Consider the following 22894-nt stretch of genomic DNA (forward strand, 5'->3'; position numbering starts at 1 on the left):
GGGGGCGAGATCAGCAAGTCCACCCAGAATCTTATCAGTGCTATGGAGGAGGTGCCTCTCCTTGCCCTTTCTCCTGCTCCGTCTGTCTGTCTGTCTGTCTCATACGCAACCTTTCCATTTTATAGAGTACGAGTTAAAAGGTGCCACGTAACTTTCAGATCCTTTTCCTACTGACATTCTCTGATCTCTGATATTTGCTGTGCTTACTGCCGTACCGTGTCTGTTATCTAATTCTTCTTCCTCTGTGCTTTGTGAGCTCTGCTCACCAGTGGTTTGTACTGGGAAGTCAGCATGTAATTTGTCATTTCTTTTTCCAGAAGCTTCCTAATTTGACCTTTGTGTGTAGTCACTCAGTTGTGTCCGACTCTTTGTGACCCCATGGACTGCAGCCCGCCGGGCTCCTCTGTCCTTGCAGTGACTAAATCTGCTTCAGAAATGGTGTTTCAAATACGGTTCCCGCATGAAAATATTTTCACGGCTCTCTTCCTTTGCCCATCCCAATTCACCATTCAATCCCAGCAAACAAACAAACCTCCCACTGGTCCTGACCATGTCGTTTTGGGTTCCTATGTCTAAATCACGTTGCCACCAACCCATCAATAGTGTCAGCCACAGCACTGGCACCACTGCTCGTATTTTAAAACGTACCTGAAGTTATTTGTCCAGGAAGACACGGTCAGGAGGGTTACCCTGACAATTCCTGCAGTGCCTAAGATAAGCCTGCCTACCATTCCTCACAGAGCTTATATCAGTGTCTCTATATTAAAGAACCAAGGGAAACAGTATTTGTGTTTGTGTCCTGAAAAAAATCAAGAAATCAAAGTGCATATATCTGAAAAGAAAACAGGTAATAGGTGGATAGATAAATAGATAATCTGCCTGTTCAGTGATATGTTTTGTTGTCTTTCATGTTAAATTTTGAAAGCAATTTTATTCATGTTAGGTGAAAATTAAGTGATCACAAATAAAGTATCATATTTAAAGACTGGCATATATGTTTAGTACCCTTAAATGTTTAGCAACCTAGTACCATTTCTATATCCCAGAAGTTCTTAAAACTGAATTATTTTCACATCACAGCTGATAACCATAGAAACAAATATTGCCAGGATCAGCAGTGCAGGAGTAAATCTTTAAAACAAGTTTTTTTGTCTCTTTGATTGGTTACCCAGTTTAGATCTGTCTAGATCTGAACTGTACAATACACTAGCTATTAACCACGTGTGACTGCTTAAATTTAAACTAGCCAAATTTAAGTAACAGTAAAAATTCAATTCATCCACCACCCTGGCCACGTCCAAGTGCTCAGTAGCCATCGTAATGGAGAGTAAAGGTATAAAATGTTTGTAGCCTCACAGGGCTCCAGCAAACCATACTGCACCATCACTGTCCTGAAGAGTGCTAGTCCAGATGTTCTGCTGCTTCAGGAAATGTTTTAAGGTTTCCTCTTCTCTCAGACTGACTTGTCCCTCCCTCAGATCCCTCTCCCCAGTTGCGAGGCATCCTGTAGTCCCTCAGAGCGCCTTGTATTGGGAGGCGGCAGTTGCGGCGGTTCAGTTCCTGGCCTGGGCCACTACTTGAATGTCCGTGGCGGGTGTAGCACAAAGCCGTGCCCTCAAGTGCGCCCTGCATTCCTCAGAAGCTTGGAATTGGCCCTGCTCCAGCTGTCAGCGAGGGACTGGCGGACACATTCTGAAAAGCCAGGCAGAGAAGGGAAAGCATTAGGAAAGGAAGGATTAAGGGATTTTTTTTTTTTTTTAAGCAGTAACCAAAAAGGAAGCAAATATATTTACTCACTTCAAGATAGAACTCTCTTTTTCATCATTTAAATTTTAAAAAGGAGGACTTTAGAATTCTATCAAAGAGCTTTTCTTTTCAATTCAGTATATCCTCGTAGATAGCTACTATATTTAAAATTCTATGTTTTATCTTAAAGATTAGGAGAGCTCTTTTCTAGGTCTTATACTTTTAACCACTTTTTTTTTTTTGCACATATTCTGTGAAAAACAATTAATGTATGGATTGGGTTAAAAGATACTTCTCTTTTTCCACACATGACAGCATAGAAATCTGCAAGTAATTCTCATAGAGAAATTGTTTAGTGTCACCAGGCTAGAGTGTGTCATGAAAAGACGCACTTTTCTGAGGAACAGGTAAAATTAAATGTCTTACGTCTATAAACAGTTCAACTTCCCCTGCTCTTGGTCTTTGTAATGAGGTATAGAGATAAATAGCTCAGATAGATTTCAGGATAAATATCTATGTACTCATATTATGGTTTCCTTTTCTTCCCATCCCAAAGGTGCCACCTGACTGGGAGAGAGCATCCTTCCAGCAAGCCAGTCAGGCCAGCCCTGACTTAAAGCCAAGCCCACAAAACGGCGCCACGTTCCCTTCCTCTGGAGGATATGGCCAGGGGTCACTAATAGCCGATGAGGAGTCCCAGGAGTTTGATGACTTGATATTTGCATTAAAAACTGGTATGTGAACCCACAGACCCATTAGAAGGAAGCACTCTTGCTCTGCTATGATTTATATCTTCTTCCCATGAAGTTTCAGAAGTACAATGTCACCCTTAGCGCATTCCAATTCCCATGACCCATTCCTAATCCCAGCCGAATTCTAGGATATTTTGTTCTTGGCACCAAATATGAGACAACCTAAAAATAATTGACAATTTGCTTCTAAGAAAAAGGCATATTTTAACTCAATGTAAATATCTGTGCACTGAAATCTTGCTGGATAGAACACCAATTGAGATAAATTCAGCACTGTAAGAATCTGGTAGCAACCTGCCTGAGAGAGTTCTGCCTCTGACCTGCCAAAGAGAATTTCTTATGGAGTAGCTTTGAGGCAGAAACTTTCAAAGGCAACATAACGTGTCTCTCGTACAGTTCTACAGTTTTTAAAGTGCCATCATATATAGTATTTCATTGGATCTTCCTATATATTCAGCTTCACCAGTCTGTGACCCCCATGGAGAGCTGTTTTCCAATCAAATATGCATCTTCTTTCTTTTCTTTTTTTCTTCCTCAGAAAAATGTTGATCTGTCACTGCTACCAAAAGTTCAGTGAACTTTCACATTTCCAGATGTACAAACATTCAAGAAGATATGTCTGTGCTCAGATGAATTTATTGAAACAGTTATTTGAAAGTACATTCTATTATATATATTCCTGTGTTCAGATCAGTGCTTGGCAGTTGGTAAAGCTTTTGTAGATGTTGTTGGAAAATGAATGAATGAGAGAGAGAAAAAAAGAAAGAGAAGGAGGGAGGGAGGGAGGAAGAAAAGAAAGAAAGGTGAAATTTAAGAGTTTGCTTGGCGGAATAGACATTCACACAAACATGACATTAAGAGTAAGATAAGTAGTGGAAAGAGTTATTATTAATTATTGAGGATTCAAGGAAATTTTTTTAAAAATCTGATCCATTATGTCTTGAAGAATATGTAGAGTTTATGTAAGTAAAGCATAGAGGAAAGGCATTACAGGCTGAGGGAACAGAATTAGCCAAAGCTCAGGGCTGCAGGGGATGGGCAGTGGGGTGAGCGAAGTCAGGCAGCAGGAGAAAAGCCTGGAAAGTAGTTTACCTGCTTTGTTGATAAATCACTGTAGTTCCTCAGCTGGGTTTCAGCTGGCACCCTGTTTGGGATATTCACAGACATGCTCAGTGAAAAGGTCCCCTGACCAGATATACTTGGGAAACTGCAGAGATTCAGTATTCAGTTGAGCATTTTAGCAGGTCTAAAAAGTCCTAAAGAAACCCACTTCATTCACCTGTGGCTTCCAGAACACGGTTAGAGACAGATTCATCTGGGGAAGCGAACACTTACTGACACTCTGCATGATAGAAAATTCTCTTCAGATGCCACGCTAAGGGGCGGGGTTTTTATAGAACTCAGTAAGCCACGGAGGTTTTTGAGGAGGAGAATGACATGTTCCCACTGGTTTTGAGGCAAAGTAACTCTTAGGGAAGTCTGAAGAATAAATTTAGAAGCAAAATCAGAAAAATTGAGAGGTAATTCCCATGGCCCCAAGAAACATGATTTAAACCTCAAATCTGGGAGGTGGCAAGAAAAAGGACAAGGGGAATGCTGAGGCAACACGGAGATGACAGTCATCAAAGACTCATGATTCTCACCTAGGAGACTGGGGAATCTTACATAGAGAATTCGCTCGTTTATTTGCTCTCAAGGGGACACTGGTGAGTTCAGACTTGGATCATTTGATCATTCAGCCTGGTGGCTCTTATATATTCAAGTTGGGATCTTTGGTGAGAGATCAAGGTTGGAGGTGATGATCTTGAATGGCATCATGCAGAGTTACATGTGAAACTATGGGGAGAAATGAGTTTACTCTGGAAGAGTGGAAGCTAAGAGATGAGATGGAAAGAGGTTAGGAAGGAAACAGAGAGGGAAGAATGGAAGACATGAGGAGAAAGGAAAGGAAACAAGAACATCCAAGATAATACTTATGCTTAAGAGTGAATAGAAGAGGGTCCTACAAAGGACACTGTAGCAAGGTCAGCACGAGAACTAGAGAGAAGAGAGTTCCATGAAGGAGGAAGGGGCAAGTGTGTAAAATGCTCATCCGAGTTAGGACTGAAAGGGGGCGTTCAGGTTACAAATAATTCTCAGGGTAGATTATGTCCCCAGCATTGCAATGCAGACAGCTGCTGTTATGACACTGGAAGCATGAAATGAATTCCTACAACATAATTAAATTAGATCTGGGTCCTATATATATAACAAGTATTAAATGCATTCCGTTGAGGAATGCATGGAATGACTTGCTTACTTATAGACTGAGTTTAGCATTCCTTAGAGTTCACAAAACTCTTTTAGGAAGTAAATGCTTAAAAAGACCAAAATAGCAGTCTCTCACACTGGCTCCCTCTGTTTTTAGAAGAGGTACTATAATAACCAAGTCCTACCCCATAGATACTTTCCATCGTAGAATGTGGTCAAATCAAAGGGGCAGTCCACCTGCCATTCTGTCCACAGTGGAATTCACAGTTGACACACAGGCCAGGTTTGGCTTAACCGGGAGTTTTATTTGAACCTCATTGCACTTTTAACATTTTTTGGAGCCAAAATTTTAAAATGTAGAGATATCCCATAAAAATCCAGAATTTCTTCATTAAAAAAAAAAATCTACCAATAAAGTGCTTAAAATCATCGCTTGATTGGAGCTGAGTAATGGCTGCTCTTCCAGTAGGACATGAGCTCTTCAGTTTGTCCAGTGCCCACCAGCCCTGTGTCACTGATTCATGCGAGCCTCCCTTGCAACTGTGATGTTTGAGTTTGTAAACCTTGACCTTAACTGTGGGCCACTCAAAGTCAAACTGGAAACAGTGGATCTTCCAAGTCTTTCTCATTAGAACCCCTAAACAACTTTGAAAAACTGTGTTACTGTTTGCATATATCTAAATAAGCATCTAAAGGTGTCATCATGAGTTTAAATAGTATCAAACAATATTATTTGTATTGTTATAAATTTTAGGGTTTAAGGGTTTAAGTACCAGAGCAATTTGATGCCCACTGTTATTCATTTTATTTCAAATATATACAAGCAATCTTTTCCTTTACAGCTGGAGATTTCACACCATTCTCTTTTCTCTTTTAACTTGTATAGCCATTCTACTCACAACACAGAATTTTATCCTAATTTAATATATTTTATGTTTGAAATTCATTTGGTATAAAATACAAGCCCTGGCCCCCAAAGCAGTCATGGATTTGTTTTTCCATTTGAATTTTAACCATATTGAATTTATTTTTTAAAAAAGAACACAAAGAAAAAGAAAACACAATTGACCATTTTCATTTTTTAAATAAATTATTTGTCCCTGTATGAGAAATTCACATTTCACTCTAGAAAGAGGACATAGCATCTTTCAATTAGTTGTTCTCTAAATACATCAGCCTCGGGCCTGGCAGGCTAGTGGATAAGACGCCAAGTTTCCACTGTAGTGGGTACACGTTTGATCCCTGCTTGGGGAACTAAGGTCCCAGCATGCCACACTGCACAACCAAAATAAAGAAGAAGGAAAAAGAAATCCATCAGGCTCTTCACAAGCAAATGAGACACGAGTGTGTTCGGCTTTGAAACAGGGTGTTTTTTCACTGGGGTTTCTCCCAGAGGGACTAATCTGACTCCCCATCTTCCTTAGTCCATTAACTTCCTTCTTTTACCTCAGACCAGTGACACTAATGTCAGGTAGACGTTTCCTTACTGGAAACCTTTAAATGATTTCTTTTTCAGTCAGAAGAAAATAAATACCAAGTCCTTGAACACAAATGAAAACATTCAGAATCAAGGTCCAAATTCATGAACTCCTCAAAGAACCCATTAATAAATTTCTCTTTCAGAGGCATCACATAAAACTACAATGACTTATTTAACTCCAAGAACTTAGGCACTCCAGTGTACTGAGCAAAGTTAGATGGAGATCAAAGTGGAAAAGTAGAATTTGAAAAGATTTTGATTTCTTTGCTTCAGAAGCCAATCGAAGGAGTGCGACCTTTGTATCACTGCCACATTTCAAAACGTCATAGAAAATAAGAATGGGCTTTGAGTTCAGAGACGTTTGTGTTGAGATCCTAGCTCTTCAGTCTTCTGTCTGTATGGCTTTCAGTAGGGAGCTCAACCTTTCAGTTTCCTTGTTTATTATTTTTTTTAATTATTTTTAATTTTATTTTATTTTTAAACTTTACAAATTGTTATTAGTTTTGCCAAATATCCTCGTTTATCACATAAGGGTTCTCATTGTTAGTTTTCATGAAGTTTAGAAATTGTCTATGAGAAGAGTCTACTGTAGTGTCTGGCAGAATTGAAATTCAGTATGTGGTATAAATTATTTGTTATTATGCTTAAAAACAGTTTTAAATGTTTATAATGTGTTCTGTAACACCTGAGTGTTTGCTGACTCATAACTCTTGAAAACAGTGAGGTAGGTTGGTGCCTGAATATCTGCCAAGTAGTTTGAGATGTATTCTATAAACAGATGTGTGAACACGTGAAACCTGGGGGACAAAGAAGTCACACAGTTAGAGCTGACCCCATAAGAGACCATTAGTTCAGTTCAGCCCCTCAGTCATGTCTGACTCTTTGAGACCCCATGAACCACAGCACACCAGGCCTCCTTGTCCATCACCAACTCCTGGAGTTCACCCAAACTCATGTCCATCAAGTCGGTGATGCCATCCAGCCATCTCATCCTCTGTCGTCCCCTTCTCCTCCTGCCCCCAATCCCTCCCAGCATCAGAGTCTTTTCCAATGAGTCAGCTCTTCGCATGAGGTGGCCAGAGTATTGGAATTTCAGTTTCAACATCAGTCCTTCCAATGAACACCCAGGACTGATCTCCTTTAGGATGGACTGGTTGGATCTCCTTGTAGTCCAAGGGACTCCCAAGAGTCTCCAACACCACAGTTCAAAAGCATCAATTCTTCGGTGCTCAGCTTTCTTTATAGTCCAACTCTCACATCCACACATGACCAATGGAAAAACCATAGCCTTGACTAGACGGACCTTTGTTGACAAAGTAATGTCTCTGCTTTTCAATATGAGAGACCATAGGATGTATTAAAAGACAACACCCTACGTTTGGTGTCAGAAGTCCAGTTGGAGGGACTTCCCTGCTGGCCCACTGACTTAAGACTCTGTACTTCTAATGCAGGGAGCCCACCTTCAATCCCTGGTCAGGGGACTAGATCCCACATACTGAAACAAAGATTGAAAATCTCACATGACACAACTCAGATCCAGCATAGCCAAATAAATGGATAATTTTTTTTTTTTAATAGAGAATTCCCTGGCAGTCCAGTGGTCAGGGGTTTTCACTGCCATGGACCTGGATTCAGTCCCTTGTCAGAGAACTAAGATCCCACAAGCAGCATGACATGGCCAAAAACAAAGTAAAATTTTAAAAAATAAGTCCAGTTGTATATCTTCATTCTAGAATTTCCCTGCTATGTAACGTGGGCCACTCAGTGAACACCTCTGATCCCCACTCAATCTCTGTGTCTATAAAACAGGACTACTGTCATGCTTTCTAAAGTATGTTGAAATGTCGAGCAGGGACTCTGGATAAATTTGACTTGTTCCTTGTAGTTCCTTTGACATCGCCTGTTCAGTCTACCAAGAGGGAGAGTTAACTATCATCACACTTACTGGATTTTTCATAAATTTTTAGCTTAAAATTTAAGCACGAAAATGCTTTTCAGAATATCAGGATGCCTATTGCCAAATACCTTCCTAGACCACTGAATGAATTACAAAGAGACAAGAAACCTGGGCTGTGTTCCCAGTTCTGCCATGTTATACTCGTGTGGAGAATGTGTTCTGTCTTGAGTCTCGGCGAGGGATCAGGATTTGGGTATTGTGCATTTACGTCAGCTGAGAGGAACCTGAAAGAGGAGGATGAGGTGGCTCACACAGATGTGGTGACTCAGGGAAGGCTGCATCGAGAACTTGCTGACATGGTTCAGGGCTCCACGCTACTGGACAAGGAGGCAACAGCCAGTCACTTGTATAGCTCCAGCCACGTTCAGCCTCTCAGCCCTGTGTACCCCCACCCTCACAGTCTGCTCAGCAGGGTCTCAGTTCACAAACTTCTTTCTAGCATGCTTTGTCGCCATGCTGGGCAGATGCTTATACATTCCTAGTGTCATTTAGAGGGGCTTCCTAGGTGACTCGGCGGTGAAGAATCCACCTGCAGTGGGGAGACGCAGGTTCGATCCCTGGGTCGGGAAGATCCCCTGGGCAGAAAATGGCAACCCACTCCAGTGTTCTTGCTGGAAAAATCCAACGGACAGAGGAGCCTGGTGAACTACAGTCCATGGGGTCGCAAAGAGCTGGATTCGAGCCTGGTGAACTGCAGTCCATGGAGTCACAAAGAGCTGAATGTGACTGAGCAGACACAATGACATTTAGAGCAGGCCACCTTTGAAATCAGAGGGAGCTGGTGCTCGATTGTTACATTAAGCCCCACTTTCCCCTGGTACTAATGCTGAGGTCCTTTCTGTTTCTCTGGAGTTAATCCCATATTGGGCAACTGAACCCTTGAATTACTCAGATCAAGCTGCTGTAGGTCTCAGGGCCTCAGTCACCACTTTATAAAGTGCCAGAGTGTCACTGATCCAGTGGGAGGTTCTTCTGTTATAAGTTGGGCAGTTCCTCTGCTTCCCTGGCAGAGAAACATGGGCCCTTTGTCCTTCAAAGACAGTGTGGCAAATTCAAATATTACTTAAAACGTAGGGCCAAACACCATAAGGGATTCAAGAAGGCTGATAACAACAGCAGCAAAAGACTAGAATATGTCTATTTGGTAAAGTCCAGCCGGGTTAGTATCTTGAAAGACAATGCAGCAAGTTCGAGGCTTGCAGTTTACAATAGGAACTAATGTTTGTTCTTGAGAAGGCAGTGGAATGCAGAATGGATCAGCAGGACATTCTGATGAACTGGTGATAAAAATTAAAGAGGCATTTTCAAGAACTAAGATGCAGAGCACAATTTATTACTATACTCAACAAACATTTACTGAATACACGCAGTGGCTAGGCGCTGTCCTGTGACCTGGGGGACATATTCCAAAGGAAGAACTAGAAATTTTTAAAGAGAATCAACATGTTGTCACGGGTAGCACAGGAGATGCTACCTGAGTTGATATTTATAGGAAGAGTGAAAGCAACCAAGCAGAAGGGTTGAGGGGCAGGGAAAGAGCCTTCTAGGCAGAAGTGCTGATTAATGACATGGTGGGGAAAGGAAGTGACCAGTGGCTCTAGTGAGACATTTAGGCTAGAGAGCAGGCCAGAGTCAGATGGATCAGCCTTGAAGCTGGGCTGAAGACAAGCCCTCCAGAGGTCAGACAGCAGGAGGAGATGCGAAAGAAAGCAGAAGAGCTTTGAAAAGGGTCCACAGGATAAGATGGGCCAGTGTGGTGTCACAGAACCAAAGCCAGGCAGTGGGGTTTCAACAGCAGCCTTTAAAAGAGAGAGGGTGGGAAGGACAGAGACCCAAAAAGGGAGGGTTTGGCTAGAAGGAGAACCTTAGCAGGCTCCTGCTTCCATCTCCAAATAGGTTGAGAAGAAGCTAATCCACTGTCTTCCCATAGCTACCAGCCCTGCAAAACTGCCTTTCCTACACCCCAGGTAGAAAGGGAAGTATGAGCTGCCCGGGCAGCTGGCTTTTCACTTTCTTTCTTGTTGGCAGTCTTGTGCCCAGCAGAGGGGGTGGGGCTGGGAGCTGTAATCTCTGATGATTCAGCCAACAGCACACCCTGTGACCATATCCCTATTGTGTCTGTGTGTGTGTGTCTGTGTGTGTGTGTGTGTAAGAGAGAGAGAGAGTTTGTGTGTTTACACATTTCAGAAGAAAACAGCAAGGTGTTAGTCTAGCCTTGTGTCAGGTTTTCTGAATCATTCCGAGTTGGGAAAAAAGTAGTAAATAGTGGCACTTCCTCAATACAAAGATTCTGGGTGCTATCTGCAATCAACAGCTAGCTTTGTGGGATTCCTGTGCAGATCTGATTTTGGCACTGTGTTACATAATTATTCTTATCTTGGGATCAGATCTGAGTCATTCAGAGCCAGTGTCTTCTGGGCGCTGATACTATACCATGTGTTAATGCACCGTTTTCTCAGGTCCCTGCCCTCACCGAGGGTCGGCTGAGGGACTTACCAGGTTCAGTAGATGTAGGGTTGGAGGATATATGTTTTCTAACAGCAAATCCTACCCCGCCCCCACCCCCCGCACTGAAAAGTTCTAATTAACTTGCCTGATTTCTTTTGTACTTTAATAAACCCCCAATTAAGAAATGGTGTTCTTCGGAGTAAGTTATGCCTGTCAACCATGTAGAAACAGGAAAAAAAGATTGAGAACACAAATCCATGTCTTTAGAAATTAATCTGTACTTAACAGAAACTACCAAAAGGAATTTAAAATACAGTTTAATGGTTGTTAGGTGTCAATAATATGTATTCTAAGTGTATAGCTCACTTTTTACTAAGAGAGTGGAAATAGACGTGTGATGACTTAATGGAACTTGACTGTTAATTTGCTGGACTAATAGGTGGGATTTCGTGTTTATTCTTTTTCTGCTGCAGGTGCTGGTCTCAGTGTCAGTGATAATGAATCCGGACAAGGCAGCCAGGAGGGAGGCACCTTGACTGACTCCCAGATCGTGGAACTCAGAAGGATCCCCATCGCCGACACCCACCTCTAGCACCTCAGTAATCATTAGAACGAGGGTACTTTCATATTTGTATTGGCTCTGTGCTAAAATGTTCTGTAATAGGATTCTGTGAATTGTACTGGATGATGAAGCCAGAAGTGATTGTTGTGTTCGGAATATAAATTACTTACCTTTGTGCACCCTGAAAATTAACTGCTTACAGTGAAAGCCTGGATCGATTTCTATCAGTTAATAGGATTGATTTATATCCGTTAATAGAATGTACATATTCCAAGAGTATTCGTTGTTTTTTAATAATGCTAACATTGTTTAATAAAAGTAATAACAATCAATAAAAACCATAGAATCCATTTGGCATCACCCAAGCTTGTTGTTTATGAGAAAATATTGTGCCCAAGCAGAGAAGCATATTCTGTCTAGCAGTGTCCACCACCCTGTTTCTTCCCACACTGATACAAGTGATCCAGATTTAAGGCTTCACCTTCATTCCTAAAAACCGTAAAATGCATTGTCTGCTGATTTTGCACCCGAGTATTGATGGACTACTGTAGTTTACATAGTCTTTCATCAAAAGTATTTATTTCTGCTCATTATAAAATTAGGGAACTGAACATCTTCCAGAATGAATGTTCTGTTCCCAGTTAAAAATAACTTCCCCAAGCATTTTAACACAGCTAAGAAGAGGATCATCCAAACAGTGCAGAGTTGTTTGGGAGAAGTTATTTCTTGGTTTGGATTTTTCAGTCTTTGTCTTGGAATGAGAAATCAGAAAGTCTGTCCTAGAACAAACACTATTGTGTTCAAGATGATTTCATTGACTATAGTTCCAGAAGAATCCTTTAAGGACAGAACAAGTTTGTTCTAAGAAAGACTTTTTGGCCTTTTATTTTTGAATTCTCAAGTATTTGGGGAAAAATCAGTAGTCATTTTAAGAAAAAATTAAAATTGAGAAAAAAAAACCCACCTAAGGGAAATTTTGTTGTTAATAATTTCCCTTAAAACCATAATTAAATCACTCAACTGTTCTATTATCACCGTGAAAAAATGGCTTTATTTTTTATAAAGCCTGAGGTGGCGGTATTAATCTTGATGAATTATAAAATGACTCTCCTTTCTTCTCCCTGTTGGTACTCCCCTACTTCCATCTCATATTATATTGTTTTGAACAAAATCAAACCGCGTAAAGAACAAAAACATTATTGGCAGAGTCACAATCCTTTTTAGGAAGTTTAGAAATGGTGGTAATACAATTGAAATATACATTAAAAGACAAATGAATTTGTTGTCTCTCTCAATCTACAGCATTGCACTGTAGTGTCTTCCAAAATAGGGTAGAAGCAGTTGATGAAATTGGTTATAAAGTAAAAATTTAGCATGAAAATTTTGAAATGGGTAATAACCATTTTAAAAATGTTAAGGCTTTAATGAATTTGACGCTTAGATGATGATTGTAGAAATGTGAGATTTCATGGTGTAGAATCCATGAGTCATAATTACTGTAACATTTTTTGGCAGATAATTCGATTCTTATTTGTCACTTAAGGTGAAGTTAGCTTATTGTCAGCATTTTTAAAGCTCCTAAAAGGATTATAACTCCACCATGATGAATAACAAAGGCAACTGTCAATATCTGTTTTCATTTCTACTTGTCAGAATTTGGAAAAATCTGGCCAAAACCACTATCAATCAGGGACAGCTTTCTTACTTCAGCTCGCTGAGTTTCTATTGTTATCCAAAATGCCATCTCACTAAAGAATCAGCAGAACCTCCTGCCACTGATCAGCATGATTCTTTAAATATTAAAAGGAAAGGCATGATTTTGAGAAGCTACAGTGCTAAAACAAATAAGCTTCGTATTCCAACAACGGCAATGTTTTGCCATTCAGTTTCCTCTCAATGTAGAATAAAATGGGACATCAGCCAGGGAAGGACATAGGAGGAAGCAAATCAAATCATAATCTTGAAAATTCAAAAACTAGAAGTGTAACACTTTGTGATCTTTCTTTTCCAGGTTTGTTACTCCTCCATGACATTTTAAAAACATAATTATTAAGATAGATTATTATAATTATTAAGATATTCACATTCAGTACAACTCACCCATTTAAAATGTACAATTCAGTAGTATTTGACTATATGATATTGTTGGGGTTTTTCATTTTTATTGGAGTATAGTTCCTTTACCATGTTAATTTCTGCTGTACAACAGAGAGAATCAGTTATATGTATACATGTATTCCCCCTTCTTTAGATTTCTTTCCCATTTAGGTCATGACAGAGCATTGAATAGAGTTCCCAGTGTTACACCGTTCTCATTTGGTGTTTTTTTTTTAATTGTTGTAAAATATGTGTAACACCAAAATTTGCCATTTTAGCCATTTTTAAATTCAGTGATATTAATTATCCTCACAATGTTGAATATTCATTACCTTTACTTACAAAACATTTTTATCACCCTCAGAAACTCTGTATTCACCCCATCGCCTTGATATTTCTTCCCTCTGTCAGTAGACATCCAATTTAATTTCTTTGGGAAATGTCTCTGCTTCTGCATTTTTGTGATTATTTAAAATTTGTGTTTCTTGTTGCTTTAGTTCTTTCTCAAGTTTTTTTAGAATTTTTTTTTAAAATAGGATTTTCCTAATTTGGATGCAAGTGCAAACAGGTATGGGGCTTCCCAGGGGGCTTAGTGGGTAAGGAATCCACCCGCCAAGCAGAAGACACAGGCTCAGTCCCTGGGTCAGGAAGATCCCCTGGAGAAAGAAATGACAACCCACTCCAGTGTTCTTGCCTGGGAAATCCCATGGATGGAGAAGCCTGGCAGGCTACAGTTCATGGGGTTACACAGAGTTGGACACAACTTAATGACCAAACAGCCGCAGCAGCAGCCAACAGGTATGCACTTGAGATATGGAGTAGCAATAGAGCCAGCAGAATTCAACTGAGAGGGGAGAACAGGCAAATGAGAATCTTAGTAAGCAAAACACAGAAAGCATTTCACCCTGGAACTGGATCTTCGAGTTGGTTTTTGGTCTCTTGAGGTGTTTTAGGGTTTAATTAGTACTTTCCATGGTTCCTAAATCTGACCAGAGAAGTTTAAACATGTAATGGGGCTGTGACTGAAAAAAAAAATGCCATTCAGGAACCTAGCTCCCAAACACTTGGTCTTGTGTTTACCAGCACTTAAAATCCACTCTGAATTTAGCCTTAAATGCCCCGGGTAGATCTGTTTGAGGGTAGATCTCAATCAGAGAAGAGAATGTTGAATTTTCAAAGCAGCTGGGTGGCAGAATGGATCACCACTAGGCAGCCTGACCTTAATTGGGAACAGAGAAAGCAACGAGGGAAATCCTGTGCTTCATGTGTTTTTTGTTAATGGCAAGACCCAGCTCTCCAGGACTGCTCTGCTGCTGCTGCTAAGTCGCTTCAGTCGTGTCCGACTTGTGCGACCCCATAGACGGCAGCCCAACAGGCTCTGCTGTCCCTGGGATTCTCCAGGCAAGAACACTGGAGTGGGTTGCCATTTCCTTCTCCACCAGGGCTTCTCTAGGAGGATGTAAGTCAGAGGACCACATTGCCTGTAACCTTTAAAGAATGGACCAAGCGACAGAGGCTCAGAACTCTTCCATAACCTTGAATCACTTCTAGTTTCATTGCCCAATTAGTAAAATAAAGGTGAGTGATTTTTATAAGACTTAGTTGGTACTTTGATGTTATTATTCAATACATCTCACCTACCCAAACTTTTCTCTTATTAAAATAATTTCAACACTATAATAGAAAACCAAACTCAACTTTGCAAAAATTTAGAATACCCCAGATGCTTAATTAAACTGTAATCCATACTGCCTAGCTCATATGATGAATACATGTGCAGTATTTTTAAGAAATAATAGTCCTGAGCTGGGGGAAACATTATTTCTATTGTGGTCTGTGTTCACATCTACCTGAAAAGTTTAGCAACTGCCTAAATTTAAATCTTTTACTTAAGAAACTTACATGGTTTCAGGAAAAGAAGCAAATAGAGATTAACCTTGTTTCCCATCATCTATAACAGTGGGATGCAGTTATCAAACACTGTTGTCATGGTCCTTGGGAGTGTCAGCTACAAATTGGCACTTTCCATGGGCACTTGCCATCTCCCTCTACAAGGATTAAATCATATGCTGCTGTAGCTGCTGATTTTCACACCCCTTGAAAGGAGTTCAGGGTGGAGAGCAGAAATGAGGCACTCTGTGCTCCAGGAAAAACTGGCAAAGCAGGTCCTCAGATAAGATATTTTCAGGAGCTGATTTTATGAGCCCAATTCTTGTATCTCCTCATATCTAGAAAAGTACTAAAATCCTTCCTGACAGCTGCTCCAAGTGACTAGCAGAAACTTTCTGCAGAAAATATGTACTTGATTGCATGTATTCTCCCTTCACCAAAATCACATTATGCTCCCTCCCTGCATCTTTGGAGCAGTTTCTCAGAGCTATCTGAAATGCTGTCTCCTGGGCTACAGTCCTCCCTTTGCCCCAGGTAAGATACTCAGAAGGCTCATGTTGTGCTTTTTGCTTTTTTAAGTAAGTCAGCAGGAGTACTATGGGATGCTTCATTTCAGTTCCCAGCCTACCCCTCCAGAGTCTCAGCATTGGGACCCAACAACTTAGGCTGTGCCATGAGCCCCGAGGTTAGAGCTCAACCCCTAGAAGAGACTCAGCTCAAGGAAATTGCTAGCAGTTTCAGAGCATGAAATGAGAAAGATAAGTACTCATTGTTTTCTAACAGATAAAACGATTCCAACAAGGTGAGTGAAGTGAAAGTCATTCAGTCATGTCCGACTCTGAGACCCCATGGACTATATAGTCCCTGGAATTCTCCAAGCCAGAATACTGGAATGGGTAGCTTTTCCCTCCTCCAGGGGATCTTCCCAACCCAGGGATCCAACAAAGTAAGCTATGCTTTTTACTGTGATGAGCTTTTAGAAGTCTTATGAACAAAGTCATAAACTTAATATGTTTTTTAAATTCAGGAATGTTTTATAACAAGAATGAAGGGGAAAGACAATGCAAATAATTTCAACATTACCTTATTTGATTATATTTATTTCAAAGGTAAGTCTTCCCTGGTGACTCAGTGGTAAAGAATCTGCCTGAAATGCAGGAGAAGCGGTTCTAATCCCTGGGTCAAGAAGATCCCCTGGAGAAGGAAATGGCAATCCACTCCAGTATTCTTGCCTGGGAAATCCCATGGACAGAGGAGCCTAGTGGGCTACAGTCCATGAGGTCACAAAAGAGACACGACTTAGTGACAAAAACAATAATTTCAAAGGTAAGGGTGTATACATACTCACAAGAAAGAAAAACAGAGAAAGGAAGGAAGTGAAAGAGAGATTGAAAAAAAGAGTAAAAGAGTTCTGAGAAGTCAAAGCTTCTGAGCATGAAGAATTGCTGCTTTTGAACCGGAGTGTTGGAAAAGACTCTTGAAAGTCTCTTGGCGATCCAACCAGTCCATCCTAAAGGAAATCAGTCCTGAATATTCATTGGAAGGACTGATGCTGAAGCTGAAACTCCAATACTTTGGCCACCTGATTTGAAGAACTGACTCATTGGAAAAGACCCTGATGCTGGGAGAGATCGAAGGTGGGAGAAGGGGAAGACAGAGGATGAGATGGCTGGATGGCATCACCAAGTCGATAGACATGAGTTTGGGTAAACTATGGGTGTTGGTGATGGACAGGGAGGCCTGGTGTGCTGCAGGCCATGGGGTTGCAAAGAGTCGAACACAACTGAGCAACTGAACTGAACTGAGAAAAAAGCAAGGAAAATCTTGATAATAACAGTTTTTATTACACTTTACAATACACGATAAAGAGATACTTTTAAAAGCTGATTCATGAAGCATGTGACAGTGTTGATCATCCTGCCACAGAGTATATACCCATAGTCTGTTCACTCAGCAAAGTCATTTTGAAAACTTTTGCCACGTTACAGGAGGGAAGTAGTAATCATGTAATAAAAAACATGCATGAGGTTAGAACACAAAAACAAAGTAGAAAGGTACTCAAGAACCACCAGGGACTTTACGTTTCCCTAAAGTTCTATCCTATCTAATAGCACACTGGTTCAGTTCAGTTCAGTTCAGTCGCTCAGTCGTGTCCGACTCTTTGCGACCCCATGAATCGCAGCACGCCAGGCCTCCCTGTCCATCACCAACTCCCAGAGTTCACTCAAACTCACGTCCATCGAGTCAGTGATGCCATCCAGCCATCTCATCCTCTGTCGTCCCCTTTTCTTCCTGCCCCCAATCCCTCCCAGCATCAGAGTCTTTTCCAATGAGTCAACTCTTCGCGTGAGGTGGCCAAAGTACTGGAGCTTCAGCTTTAGCATCATTCCCTCCAAAGTACACCCAGGACTGATCTCCTTCAGAATGGACTGGTTGGATTTCCTTGCAGTCCAAGGGACTCTCAAGAGTCTTTTCCAACACCACAGTTCAAAAGCATCAATTCTTCATCACTCAGCTTTCTTCACAGTCCAATTCTCACATCCATACGTGACCACTGGAAAAACCGTAGCCTTACAAATAGCTGTGAAAAGAAAAGAAGTGAAAAGCAAAGGAGAAAAGGAAAGATATAAGCATCTGAATGCAGAATTCCAAAGAATAGCAAGAAGAGATAAGAAAGCCTTCCTCAGTGATCAATGCAAAGAAATAGAGGAAAACAACAGAATGGGAAAGACTAGAGATCTCTTCAAGAAAATTGGAGATACCAAGGGAACATTTCCTGCAAAGATGGACTCGATAAAGGACAGAAATGGTATGGACCTAACAGAAGCAGAAGATATTAAGAAGAGGTGACAAGAATACACAGAAGAACTGTACAAAATAAGATCTTCACGACCAAGATATTCATGATGGTGTGATCACTCACCTAGAGCCAGACATCCTGGAATGTGAAGTCAAGTGGGCCTTAGGAAGCATCACTACGAACAAAGCACACTGGTAGTATGTAGTAAATGAGTGGTTTCTTCTTTTAAACGATCATCTGTATCCTAAGGGTTCATCCATGTGGTCATGTATTGCAGAATTTCCTTCTTCTTTTAAGGCTGAATGGTATGTCATTGTTTGTGTACACCACATGTTCTTTATCTGTTCATCTCTTGATGGACATTTGGGTTGTTTCCATGTCTTGGCTATTATGGATAATGCTGCAATGAACATGAGAGGGTGGTATCTTCAAGACACTGATTTCAGTCCTTTTTCATAAATACCCAGCAGTGAGATTGCTGGATTATTTTAAAGTTTTTTGAGGAGCCTCCATACTTTTTTCCACAGCAGCTGTGCTACTCTGCATTCCCACCAACAGTCACCAGCATTGTTGTTTTTTGTGTTTTTCATGTTAGCCATCCTTACAGGTAATATTTCATTGTGGTCTTGATTTGCATTTTCCTGACGACTAGTGACATTGAGCGTTTTGCATATACCTGTTGGCCGTTTGTGTATCTTCTTTAGAGAAATGTATTTTTAAGTCCTTGGCCCATTTTTAAATTAGGTAATTAGTTATTTTCCTGTTGAGTTATAGAAGTTTCATATAAAGATTAATTTCTTACCAGATTTGTGGTTTATAGATATTTTCTCCCATTCCACTGGTTGCCTTTTCACTTTCTTGATAGGTGAAAATAATCCAGTGACAGAAAAACAAATTCTGCATGATTCCACTTATAAGGTATCTAAAATAGTCATATTCATAGAATCAAAATGTGGAATGGTGGTTGCCTGGGGCTGAAGGCAGGGAGAAGTGGGGAGTTTCTAGTCCGTGGACATAAAGCTTCAGTTAACAAGATGAGTAAGTTCTAGAGATCTACTCTTCAATATTGTATTTACAGGCAACAACACTGTCATATACATTTAAAATTTTGTCAGAAGGGTAGAACACATGTTCAGTGTCCTTACCCCAATAAAATAAAACAATATTTTAAATTGTTAACAAGATTGTTTGGTCACTGTTCTCCACTGCAAATGTTAGCATTGCATGGAGAAGGAAGTTCAAACAATTTTCTTAATGTTTTCCAGTCTCTTCTGGAACTCCTAGTTCACCTCTCACAGAGCCCCTAATGACATCCAAAAAGAAACCCACATGTGACCATAAGCTCCTGAAGAGTAAGAACTATGTCTTTTGTTTTGGTTTCCTGAGCACCTAGCACAATGTCTGGAACAAAATTGATGACCAATAAGTATTTGTCCACCCCCCAAAAAAATATCTCTATCCTACTAGGATAGCTAATTAGGGCATAATCTTTGTTGATCTTTTATGATTTTAGTTACAGATGTTTTGCCTTTAAGAATCCAAATCAATGGCAATTATTGCACAAACCAGATGCCGTATCATCTCCACATTAGCAGCAGCTTTCATTTCCAAAGCTATAATTCGTTGAATTATATATATGTAATTCATTCTGCTTCCTAGTCATCCATGGAGTCTTGAAAACCACCGAAGACCTGTGAAAAACTTGTTATTTTCATTTTGGCAGTAGTCTATATAAGTTTCAAACTAGATAGTTGTGTTTTTTTTTAAGGATTACTGGGCAAGAAGGAGGCCAAGCCAAAGGTAAATAGACAACAAGAGGTGATATTTACTCCTCACATCTCATTATTATTCCATGACCTGCTCGTCATAAGGGCTTTGTGTGGGAAATTGCATATGCATGAATATTTTGTAACCAAAGGGTTATAATCTGCAGTCTTTCTCATGCTTATCTGGTTCCACAGTAGGAAGTCAAAGAAGTATGTATGTGTCATTTCATGGCTGATTCATTATGCCGATACTAAATATATTTGAAATAACAGTCTTCATTGTAACACTCAAACGTAGATAACGTATAATTTCTAATCTTAGTGAGCCAAGGGAATAAGACTAATTGTACTCTGAAGCTAAGAAGTCATTGTCTATTAGATTAATTGTTAGTGTTCAAGCTCCGAACACACTATCATCTTCATACCTGAGTGATGTCTCTACTCCGTGCTGTTAGGAACTAATTACGGACAAGAGTCAAGACCTCCCATATCCAACCGTTTTGTGATTTCTCAAGACAACCCAAAAGATTATGGATCAAAAGTCATTGTTTCCTGTTATTCTCCAAGATAAAGACTGAACTGTGGAGAAGAGACTTTCTTTCTGGCAAAGGACCAAAAATATGTTTGAAAAAGCAACAAATTTTTTAAATAAACATTTTAGAGTCAGCCAAAAATAATTGATAAATTGCTCAAAAATCACAGTTTGCCTGTGTAGATGCTGTAGAATATACAGCAGGATTGCCAGATTGGAAGGATGAACAGAAAGAGGAACAGATCAGTCCAAGTATTTTAAAACTCTATCAACTAGAACAGTATAAAACTATTTCTTAAATTAATTTATTTTTTATTGAAGGATAATTGCTTTACAGAATTTTGCTGCTTTCAGTCAAACCTCAACATGAATCAGCCATAGGTATACATATATTCCCTCCCGTTTGAAACTCCCTCCCATCTCCCTAAACCATTTTGAAAGAGAGAAAACACATTTGTTTAATTCTACAAAATCTCCCTTTCTGTCTTACCATGTAAGACTGCTCACATAGTAGGGAAGGTTTTGGATCTTTACCCTTTGTCTTCCTATTGACCATTTCCCCTTTTCCTCATACAGGCATGCTTATTTTATATGAGAAAGAATCTCTAAAAATTTATATTAAAATAAGGTACATAAAATATATCACATTTTTCACACTGTGAGAAAGTTTGATTATAAATAAGGATTCTGAAAGATTAAGTCCCAATTAAGATTAAGCGCAGGGAACTATATTCAGTGGAAAATAATATAAAAAAGAATGTGTAAATGTATATAACTGAGTCACTTTGCTGCACAGCAGAGATTGGCACAACATTGTAAATCAACTATACTTCAATTTTAAAAAAGCAAAATAGAAATAAGGATTCTGATCAAAGTTTGGCTTGTATTAAGATGAAGCGCATCTACCTGCTCATTCATTACAAGAGAAACAGGCAAAAAGTGGAGATGTGTGATGTTCAGTCAGTTCTCCTAGGGCCTCAGTCCCCAGATGATAATAATTCAGCTGCTGGAGGTGGTCTAAAGGGCTCAGGTGACAAGGCATGGATCAGAGACTAGACAGGGCCAGACAGGGAGGACGGAGCAGTAAACAGTAGGTTTCTCTTGGTGTTTTTATCTTATCAGGGTTTGTTTAAGGCTGATAGCAGCTCTAAACTGTTGCAGTTGCTCCCTAACACAGAGATGTTGACCCTGAGATTGGAATAGCCGCTGAATTAGAAGCCCTGTTAGAATATTCAGTCGTAGTAACCCTCACTTCACGTCAAGTCCTCTGTCCACAGAGAACAGATTGAGGTTGGAGCTCCGCAGTCCACAGTGAGAATCTCTCACCTCCACCGCCCCCAGGCCAGCACCTGCATTTGGGCCTCCTGCGGTTGGGGATGTTCAGAGCCAGAAAGGTTTCTGAGTGCTGATCCCCAACAAGTAACAGACCCACATGGTCAGCATATTCTTCTCACTCACGTCACTTCCTCTTTGTAGCTGGAAATACCAGATAATTTTTTTTCCTCACACAATTCCCATCTATCTCCTCCCCAATGAGTGTTGAAACACAGGTTATATAATCAACACTGGATTTTTAAAAACTTCTATTTAACAAATACCTGCTCCGCTACTGTCTTCAGGGAAACGGGAAGCAGTTGATATTTTCTCCCTTCTGGTATTATCATCAACCAAGTAAGCGTGGTTTCAACGTAGATAAGGTAGAAAGACACTCAACTGTAAGTGTTATCCTTGCAATTTGTGGTTTTGGCAAAGACAGGAAAGTTGTTTTGTTTTTTTTTTTCCTCTCTGTTTGTGGGTGAATTATTTTGGTATAAGATGTAGACAGGGGCTTTCCTGGTGGCTCAGTGGTAAAGAATCTGCTTGAAATGCAGACATGTGGGTTTGATCCCTGGGTTGAAAGATGCCCTGGAGAAGGAAATGGCAACCCACCCCTGTAACCTTGCCTAGAAAATCCCATGGACAGAGGAGCCTGGTGGGCTGCAGTCCATGGGATCAGAAGAGCCAGACAAAACTGAGCAACTAAACACCAATAACTACAAACACAGGTATAGATAAGAGGGAGGATGGGATGAACCTTTTGGTTCTCTCCTCAGCAAAGGAGGAGGTTTTGTGACACTGCCCTCCCCTCCCTTTCTCCTCCTTCCTCTTCTTCATCTTTGGCTTCTCCTTTCTCTCTCTCACACACGCACACATATATATACAAAACGTAAAAAACTTAGTAAGATGTAGTTGTTAAGGGTTGAGTTACCAAATATAAAAAATTGCTAATGGTTTAAGAATAGTTTAAGAGTTTAATAGTTTAAGAATACTTTATTTACACAATGATCAGTTCCCTTATGACATTAACACTAGAAGACTCTCTGCTTGTCAAGGACTAGGAAATCCTTTAAGAAAATTACTTTCCTGGATATGAAAGGAACTTATACAAATCAGATCAGATCAGTCACTCAGTCATGTCCGACTCTTTGCGACCCCATGAATCGCAGCACGCCAGGCCTCCCTGTCCATCACCAACTCCCGGAGTTCACTCAGACTCACATCCATCGAGTCGGTGATGCCATCCAGCCATCTCATCCTCTGTCGTCCCCTTCTCCTCTTGCCCCCAATCCCTCCC

General features: G+C 40.3%; 1 protein-coding gene across 1 annotated transcript in view; it reads left to right on the plus strand.

Moving 5' to 3' along the window:
• GPR98 (G protein-coupled receptor 98) overlaps positions 1–11545 on the plus strand; it is a 543192-nt gene extending 531647 nt beyond the window's left edge. The window contains exons 89-91 of the mRNA XM_010831922.1: positions 1–51; positions 2303–2480; positions 11107–11545. The exon at positions 1–51 is cut by the window's left edge and continues 13 nt beyond it. Of these exons, the coding sequence (XP_010830224.1) occupies positions 1–51; positions 2303–2480; positions 11107–11225 (348 nt within the window). The 3' untranslated portion in view covers positions 11226–11545. The remainder of the gene's footprint in view (positions 52–2302; positions 2481–11106) is intronic.
• The last annotated feature ends 11349 nt before the right edge of the window (positions 11546–22894 follow it).

The sequence above is a fragment of the Bison bison genome, unplaced genomic scaffold (assembly GCF_000754665.1).
Source record: "Bison bison bison isolate TAMUID 2011002044 unplaced genomic scaffold, Bison_UMD1.0 scf7180017864533, whole genome shotgun sequence".
Classification (NCBI taxonomy): Eukaryota; Metazoa; Chordata; class Mammalia; order Artiodactyla; family Bovidae; genus Bison; species Bison bison.